Source organism: Sceloporus occidentalis, unplaced genomic scaffold, assembly GCF_023333645.1.
Source record: "Sceloporus occidentalis isolate IW3139 unplaced genomic scaffold, rSceOcc1.0.p SCAF_107, whole genome shotgun sequence".
Taxonomy (NCBI): domain Eukaryota; kingdom Metazoa; phylum Chordata; class Lepidosauria; order Squamata; family Phrynosomatidae; genus Sceloporus; species Sceloporus occidentalis.
This window is the reverse complement of record NW_028317087.1, coordinates 1387429-1397028: the sequence shown is the minus strand read 5'-3', so window position 1 is coordinate 1397028 and position 9600 is coordinate 1387429. Positions and strand designations below refer to the sequence as shown.

The window sequence follows — 9600 nt, the reverse complement described above, 5'->3', positions numbered from 1 at the left end:
CCGTCATTAAATTATTTATTCTTTATTTATTGTTATCATCATTAAAATATGTATTTATTTTTTATTTAGGGTTACATCATTAAAATATGTATTTATTTTTTATTTAGGGTTACATCATTAAAATAATTATTTTTTATTTAATGTTACATCATTAAATTATTTTTTTATTTTTTTATTTAGTGTTATCATTATTAAATTATTATTATTTTTTTAATCTTACCGCCATATACTTTACAATCGTAGAAAAGTGCCAAGCCAGCCACTAGTAACTCCTTTTAAATAAAACTGATTTACCAAACTAAATTAAACCTCTGTTTGTATGACAGCATTCCAGCACAATAGGTTTTTGTATTATTTTCACCTCCTGTTGTAAATCAGATACTTCATATTCCATGTGTAGTTCATGATTTGCAGTATTCTTTTTTGTTGCGGTTTAAAGGTCTTTTGCAAATGTAGGCAATCATAGACGCTCCTACTCCCATGATGCTCAGCCAGCTCCTTGATGACTGCTCCCATCTCTTTTGCTGGGGATGATGTAGAAGGGATATGGAATCCCTTTTAGCAAGTTCCAGTGAAAGGAACTGGTGTAGGAGCAGAAGCTCTCTTGGCAAGTGATGCTTGGTGGGGTGCGGTCAGGAGGGTGAGGTGAATGGCTGCAGAAGATGTGATAGAAGTTCATCCCAGCTTCTGACAGTCTGATTACCGTCTGGCTACTCCTTGGAGATGAGATAGAGCAGTCTCCTCCCTCCCCTTCTCCTCGGTAGCAATTCATTCAGGAACAAGTGGCTCCCAGAAGCAGCAGCCACAATGGAGAACTCTAGTGCCACTTTTATGGACAATGTAACCGAATCTATTCTATGGAACCTAAAGGACAATGTTACCCAGGAGAGCTCAACTGAATACTCACTATGGGACTTAAAGGACAATGTGACCCAGGAGAGCTCAACTGAATACCCACTGTGGAACTTAAAGGACAATGTGACCCAGGGCATCCTGACTGAATATCCACTATGGAACCTACAGGACAACGTGACCCAGGGGACCCCAGGGCTGGCTAATGCTAGTTCTACTGGAGATATCTGGACTGACCTGAACAGTGTCACCATGATGATGCAGGGATCCCTGCCCCAGCCCCTCGCCACCCCTGTCCCATTTTGGAATACCCCACTGAACCACGGTCTCAATGTATTTGTTGGGGTGGCCCTGTGTGTCACCATGCTGGGTCTGGGCTGCACAGTGGAGGTCTCTCAGATTGGGGAGCAGCTAAGGAGACCTATCGGGGTCCTTCTTGCAGCCATCAGCCAGTTTGTGCTCATGCCAGCGGTGGCTTTTCTGCTGGCTCTGATCTTCTCTCTGAATGAAGTGGCCGCGATCGCCGTGTTGCTGTGCGGCTGCTGCCCAGGAGGCAACCTGTCCAACATCATGTCCCTTCTGGTCAATGGAGACATGAACCTCAGGTACAGCACCAGCCACAGGGGGCAGAAGGCAATACTGATGGTGGGCTGGGGTTATGTGCAATATATGTGGCATTTAATGGCCACTTAGGAATATGGGAGAATTTGCTCTGTTGGCCAGTTAAATGTTTGTAGTGGCCACTTAAGGGTCTTTTCATATAATTCTATGCTATTGTATTATAATGACACATAATGAATATCACCCAGGTTAGAATACCTACTGATGAATACCTCTACCTCATTGTAGCTGCACAATAGAACTCTCATGGATAAGAGGTTACAGCAAGGGTTAACGTTGGTATGCATGATATAAATTTATTTTATACATTGATTTTCTACATAATGACTGCAAATATATGACATATATGTCTAAAAGTTTCATTACCCCACCAATTCCTGAATACATTAGCAAAGTAAGAGGAATAATTATTCTTGAGCAAATAACACTGGCTCTCAAAGGGTTAATATTCTACATACAAATTTGAAACAGGACACATTTCTCACATTCCGTGTATTAGATGTATAATACCGTGTATTAGGGTCACTTAGTACAGGGGAGGCCTGGATGATAATAAAAAAAGTACCCCAAGTGAATGATGAAGCCAAGGAAGAAACAGCCCCAGCGACCCCAGATCCCCAGCCCCAGTGACCCCACACCAGCAGCCCCAGCAACCCCAGACCACTAGCCCCAGCGACCCCACACCCCCAGCCCTAGTGACCCCCTAACCACAGGGACCCCACACCACTAGCCCCAGCGATCCCATACCCCCAGCTCCAGCGACCCCACATACCCAGACCACTAGCCCTAGTGACCCAACACCCCTAGCCCCAGAGACCTCACACCCCCAGCCATATTAACCCCACACCCCTAGCACCAGTGACCCCACCCCCAATGACCCCACACCCCCTTTCCGATCACACAAGCAGCACCTATTTGGCATTTGCCAAATATACTGCACAAGCATAATTGAATGTCCTCATAATTCAGACGAACTGTGATGCCGTTTCCATTGGAATACATTCTAGTTACATAGTTACATAGTTATATAGGCTGAAAAAAGACATGCGTCCATCAAGTTCAGCCTTTCCTATATCGGTTAATTTGTTGCTGTTGATCCAAAAGAAGGCAAAAACCCCCAGTTTGGCTCTTTCCAATTTTGCACTAACCAGGGAAAACTTCCTTCTTGACCCCAAAATGGCAGTCAGTTGATGCCACTTTGTGTTTTTTTAACACTATATATGGCAGATGTGTAATATGTAACCAACCCTACTTGTCATGTAGCCTATACTTTCTAGGCCCCAATATAATTGTAGGACAGTTTGAAGGTCTTGGGAATGTTCCCATCAACTATTTAAATGGAATAAGGTCAAAGTGTCTGCACAGTCCAGTTTAACCCCATCCTCAGGAATATACTAATTGTACACCATCATCCATTTTAAGTATGGTATTGCCAATGTATATTAAGTGTGTGGGAAGACTATGGTAGTGCTATTGGCTTCTTCCCAGTTGGCGGTGGGGCTGTTGATACATCAGCTGTTTTTTTGTTTTTTTTTAAAAGGTAGCTATTTATATCTGTAACAAATATTTTAACATTATATATATATATATATATGTATATATATATATATATATATATATATATATCGTAATAGAAAATCTATAGACATTAGCCCCACACACCCAGCCACCAAAATTCTCCGCTTGACACTAAACCACCCTACCGCTGTGACATCATTATGCACCAAAGAGCAACACAGTCTTGGTGACATCGCCTCCTTCAGGCCAATGAAAGTAAAAAAGATTGCACTTGTGGATCATTCTTATTGTCACATAATATTTGGGTTGCTGTATACACAGCCATGGAACACTTGTTTCTTAATGCAAATGACGCACATAATATCCTTTATATAGAGGCAAGCACTTAATAAGTTGAATTCCAGTTTGTCATTTAATAGTATGAAATAATATTTTTTTTATTAGTAACTGATGCTGAAGTCAGAATGGAAGCTATAGGCTGAGTCTCCTATCACAATGTTGTGCTAAATTCTGGCCAAGCACACTGGGAGTAGTGGTCCATCCTGCTCTTGAGCCAGAAGATCCGTGTCCAACAGAGTGTAGAATATTTAAGAAAGGTCACTACAACAATCTTTAGAACAGTTTGTAAGCAGACCTGGAAAATACATTTTCAGGTGCTATTGATGTGTGTCATGTATGTGTAAACAATTACTACATTTATGTATGGCAAGATTATACTCCTAGAGCCTTTGTGACTATACATTTCCATAGTGAATAGACGGATTAATATAAATTATGAATAGAATGCTGTCTGCACAATTGCGAATACAGATCCACTTTTAAGGTTCTGTTTCACCTATACTTCTGAATTTAAAATTTTTTTCACTAAATTTAGCATTAAAAAATATGATTCTTAGTACTGATAAAAGGCCAAACCTTTCTCAAAAATATTTCTGCAGGGAATTTTAACAGAAGCCACACAAAAAAGATGAAATCTTCAGAGTAAAGAATAACTGACGGGTCTTTTAAGGCTTATTTGCTTAAGATGTGATTAATGGTTTGTCACAGTGGAACTGAATCTGTATGGGTGAAGCGACGTTCAGGCATCGGTGAGGCAAAGAGTGTTTGTCTTACTGATCCTCTTCATTCAACTAAACCAATATACATGAGTAGGGGCATCCCCAATGTATTGCGCATGCATGAGCACCGCTGTTTTCTCTTCAGGATCAGCATTCAAGATTAAACCCTGTCTGCATTTGTCGAAAACTATAGCCCACAGGGCACCCTGGTAACAGGGGTGCCCATCACAGGTCACATAACGCACATTATTTGACCTCGTGGTAGAAGCAGCAGCTTGCACACACACAGTAACAGCTGAACTAAACATAAAGGCTCCATGCACAAGGGAAGAGTGTGTGAGAAGTGTGTGAGGAGGAGAGGGTAAGTCAGACGGAGTGGGGTTTTTATATGTATGTACAGTATACGTGTAAGATGTTAGAGTGTGTAAGTGATAGCATGTGTGTGTGTGAGCGCATGATGTTAGCAATTGTGTGTGAGCGTCAGCGTTATATCAGGGGTAAACCAAAGGTTATTGGCTCCTGGGAGAGAGTGTGTGTTTGTGTACAGTATGTCTGAAGTTACATTTATTGTGTGTTAGTGGAAAGTTTCCATGTTAGTATATATGTGTGTGTTATTTACTGGGAGCAAAGAGATACTGCAACCATAACGCCACTAACCATAGGGTTACCTCCTATAGTCTACTAAACAGGCTGACATGCAGCTGTCACAGATGTGCAGTTTTGGAAACTTTGGAGCTAAAATGGGGTTAACAGATTGGGGCTGAATAGAGAGTGAATTGATGGTTTAACAGAACCGGGGCAAGCTGAAGAATGCTTATCTGAATAGGTGGCATTGCACAGAATGGATGGGGGAAAGAGGGCTCTGATGGTGTAACAGGATTTATAGAAGCCACAGCAAACTGTAAGAAACTTCAGTCCATAGTAACTACCCTATAGTGCATGGAGCAGCGCGTCTCTTTATACAAACGATAATAATGCTGCCCTCTACGAGACACTTCTTCCGTTACAGAGGCTGGAGGAAATGCTCTACTGGTTCAAATCAACACAGGGATTCATTTCACTTTAATGCTGTGTTTTTTTCCTCATGGGGTTTATTAACCATTCCCTTAAGAAACATAAATTATCAGGACTAAAAGTAGGTGTGAGATTTGTACACTCATTACATAAACATGAGGAAGAAACCTCTGGGGTGCCAAACGTGGAGTAACTTTACATGTTTTTCTATGTTGGTCCAGTAAAATGTATCAACCTTTACTAAAAACTCTAATGATAAAAAAGGAAACTCATAGTTCTAACATTTACCCATCAGCATGTGTGGGGGATATGTTTTTATATAATGTAGGGACAAATTAATAACTGCTACTAAATAGAGCTCTTCAGTCCGCGCATATCCATGCATATTTGGGTCATTTGTTTTCTCATGTTCTTAGTGTATGACAAATAACCACAAAGGGCAATGGCAGGGGCTTCCATCAGAACTGTGTTTGCTTTTATTGTGTGTCCAAGAGCAGTGAAGTATCCTGGGCTAGGCCCTGGCCCCCCTGCTGCAAAACCAGAGGCAGATCACCCTCTTGGACCTCCCGGTGTCCTGCTGCTCAACGGACTGGTTACAGGGGAGATCTCTGATCTGCTCCACTGACTCATCACAGCCTCCATAGACCGAATTAGACATCCTATTTGGGCGCTCTGTGTCTTAAAGGCATGACGTGTCTTACTGCAAGGAAGAAGCCGACTTTGGAGGGGGCGGCGAAAGCTCCTCCTGCCATCTGGGCCATCTTACCCCTAACGAAACCGCTTGTTATGGATGGATGGATGGAGTGTCCCTTTAACATGCAATGATACAAAAAGGAGAAATAGGGTTGCAACTTTTTGTAACAAGTATTATGCAACAGGACGAGCACATATGAACCTGTCACCTTAGCAAATAATAATAATGTTAGTATGTTAAACGTTTAGCATTGTTTAATGGGGGTATCATACATATTCTTAGATATTAATTGTTGGAAAATACTGTGACTGCATGATGAAACTGGATCATGGGAACAGTGCAAATATATTTTGGAAGGTGTCTTTCCCTTTGTTGGTATGAAGATTATTACTCCTGGAGATTATACACAAGAATTCACTAAACTGTTAGTTGTGGTGAGTGAGGTGCAAGTCCCTGACGTCATCTGAATGCAGCCAGCAAGTGTGAGGCGGTGAGAGTATGGAGTGACCATCCAGGGGCTTGCCCTCCCCCCTTACCACCCTGCCCCCCTGCAGACGCCCATGCATACAATGTCGTGGCTCTAATGCATTCTTACATACAACTCTATCAACAATATATAACAATTTATACTGTGATACATAAGATACAATTGCTTAAGAAATGTTATCCTTGATACCTATGACCTAAGTTGTTGTGGTTTAATTACTTATATCTAATGCATTCCATAAGCCTATATAGTATCTATACATGTCTAAGTAGTTACAATTTGGTTGCATTTACATACATAGTAATCTCTTGTTCTATATAGTATCATCATGACTGCGTCCTCCACGTTACTAGCCCTGGTGCTGATGCCGCTGTGCTTATGGATATACAGTCGCCCCTGGATTAACACACCATTGGTGGAATTACTGCCGCTAGGCGCTGTGAGCCTTACTCTCTGTAGTACTCTCCTGCCTATTTGTTTGGGGGTCTTCATACGCTACCGCTACAGTAGGATTGCAGATATCCTTCTCAAGGTAAGATAGGCCACACATCTAAGTGTCTTTACTAAACTATTTATAATAACTATTACCCAATATAATATATTATATATGCAATTTACATGGTGTCTTCCATGGCACAGAACAGCTGTGAAATGTATATAAATATAACAAAGTTCATGCAATCCAATGGTACAATTTCTTTTAGTCACGGAACATGTTAGATAAGTCATCTGATTTTTATTTTAGAGTCTGAATGTTATATATATATATATATATATATATATATATATATATATATATATATATATATATATATATATATATATATATATATATATTTATATCAAACAACGTCAAGTTTAACAGGGAGGCTGGAGGGATGGAGCACATAGGCAGAAAAAAAAACATGAGTGTGTCTTTAACCTAAATGGCTTCTTTCTGTTTTGTGGAATTGGCCTTTTGTTCCAAAAACAAAAGAACATTAAATATATAATTTACAATTAAATAAATAAGGTTAACATTAATCTCAATTTAATTGCAGTGGAGAGAATATGTCATTGTTTTGCAGAACATAATTAGATCCCCTGCTTGTCAATAGAAGAGGCAAAGATTCACCCTGATTGATAGGTTTCAGACATAAACAGACATGTGTAGGCTCACAGATTTATATGTGTGTTTTCTGCATAGATGAATGACCTGCTCAGCCATGGTTTATATGACACAGTCATCAATAATTTCCTAATAGCACTGACTCAAAACAACAGTCTTTTGTGTTAGATAATGTGCAGAGGAAGCCCATTCTATATGTAGTAAACATAGGAGACAATCATTTTGCATAGGAACATAAAATCTCTTATTTTTAGTAAAGGGACATCACAAAAACTCCTGCATTCACGTAACGAAGACCATTGGGTCACCTCTACTAAATGCTGTGAAGGTGGCTATTCCCTTACAGTTGTTGGTTTTTGAAGGAACAGTCTAGTCCCCTAACATAATTTTTTATTTCACACACTACATGCTAATTGGAGTATGTATTCTTTGTTTTTCATAGAAAATGAGTCTTATTTGAGTCCACTCATGACTACCTCTAGTGAAACCAGTAAACATCTGTATAAGCATCACTCCCATTGATGTCAGGAGCTGCAAGCATGTGAATTGCATGTATGTTAACAAAACATCAGTGTTCAGATAGCATACACGTGATTGGCTGCTGCTATTACCCATGATTCGATTTTTAGTTTCCCATTGATTAGAATGGACCTATTGAGCATGTGCAAAAATGTACAGACGCATGCTCCCTGGTTCCAGCAGAGGCACCTGGGGGAGGAGTTAGGATGAGATTTTCTCATCTCAACTGTGATAAGTAAAGAATACCTGCATCAATTTCAATGCTGTAAAATGCGCTGGGATCCATGCTAAATTGACTCTAATATGAATTTAACATGGAAACTGTGCTGGAGTGCTTCTTTAAGTAAAAAAAATATGCTGTAAAAAAGGTATGAAAGTACAATGTGAGTAAAGTATATACATTAGCATTTTATATGGTATAACTATATATATATATATATATATATATATATATATATATATATATATATATACACACACACACAGAGTTTTAGGCAGGTTTATTTATGTTTTAGGCAGGTGTGAACAAATGCTGTAAAGAATTATTTTCACTCACTTTTGTTAAATGATTAAAAATAATCTATTAAACATGTCTATTTTTTAAAGCATTCTTACTTTACAACATTTATTCACACCTTCCTAAACCATTTGCACAGTACTGTATAATATATATATATATATATATATATATATATATATATATATATATTGTTACTGACTCTGCTAAATGCATTGTTTGGGGGGTAAAAGGGTTCTATAAAAAATTTACTTAAATAAAGCGCTCTCTTTAACACGTTATGTCTTTTTTCACTAGGTTTCCCTCTGGTCACTATTAGTGACTTTGCTCATCCTGTTCATCCTCACTGGTGCGATGCTTGGGCCAGAACTTCTAGCGACCATCCCTCCCTCTGTATACATTGTGGCTGTGATCATGCCTCTTATAGGCTATGGATTGGGATATGGACTAGCCACTTTATTCAGCTTACCCCCAAATTCCAGAAGGACTGTGTCTCTGGAAACAGGGTGTCAAAATGTTCAGCTGTGCACTGCTCTGTTGAAGCTGGCTTTCCCTGCCCATCTCATTGGGAGCATGTATATGTTTCCCTTACTCTATGCACTATTCCAGGCTGCTGAAGCGGGGATTTATGTCTTAGTTTACAAACTGTACAGGAAGGAAATCTTACACAAAGCAGAACCTCTTGATGAAGACGAGGACACTGATATTTCTTACAAAAAACTGAAAGAAGAGGAAATCATTGAAACATCTTATGGGGCAGTAAGTACTGCAGAAGCCAACTCAATCCCAATGGAACCAACCCAAGGACTGCATAATGATACTGCAGGGCCAGGACAATGGTAGTCAACAAATGTTGCAAAACTGCAAGGCTCATAATCCTCTGCACCCAAAGGCTTGTAGACGTGGTAGTCAAAAGCAGGAGGTCCGATCTTTGCTTGCACCTGTAATAATGAATTATAGTTATATCTATGGTGGTGAATACATGGGGCATGCTGAGGTGTATTTCAGAAATTATGTAAATTGTGCTTAAGATGTATGTATATTTGGATGTGAAAATAAGTTGTCCAGCTGTAAAGAAGCATACCTTGAAAATATGTTCTTGTTAAATTTGTTCTTTGACCTGCAGCCCATTATCTGGCATTTCCCTACCTCACATTTAGGAAAACGAGAAAGAGATCATACAGTGCCTAGTTCATCATTATTCAGAGTCCT

At 39.6% G+C, this 9600-nt stretch overlaps 1 protein-coding gene across 1 annotated transcript; it reads left to right on the top strand.

Annotated features, from left to right (window-relative positions):
* The first annotated feature begins 807 nt into the window (after nucleotides 1-807).
* Nucleotides 808-9231, top strand: LOC149283248 (putative sodium/bile acid cotransporter 4). Its single transcript, XM_089497788.1, has 3 exons — nucleotides 808-1457; nucleotides 6566-6776; nucleotides 8686-9231. The coding sequence occupies exons 1-3, from the start codon at nucleotides 808-810 to the stop codon at nucleotides 9229-9231; spliced, it is 1407 nt and encodes a 468-aa protein (XP_089353914.1).
* Nucleotides 9232-9600: the final 369 nt, after the last annotated feature.

Coding starts and splice junctions, on each gene's coding strand:
- LOC149283248 (XM_089497788.1), top strand. CDS start 808: ATGGAGAACTCTAGTGCCACTTTTATGGACAATGTAACCGAATCTATT. Junction 1,458..6,565: donor AATGGAGACATGAACCTCAG/GTACAGCACCAG, acceptor TGTTCTATATAG/TATCATCATGACTGCGTCCT. Junction 6,777..8,685: donor TTGCAGATATCCTTCTCAAG/GTAAGATAGGCC, acceptor TTTTTTCACTAG/GTTTCCCTCTGGTCACTATT.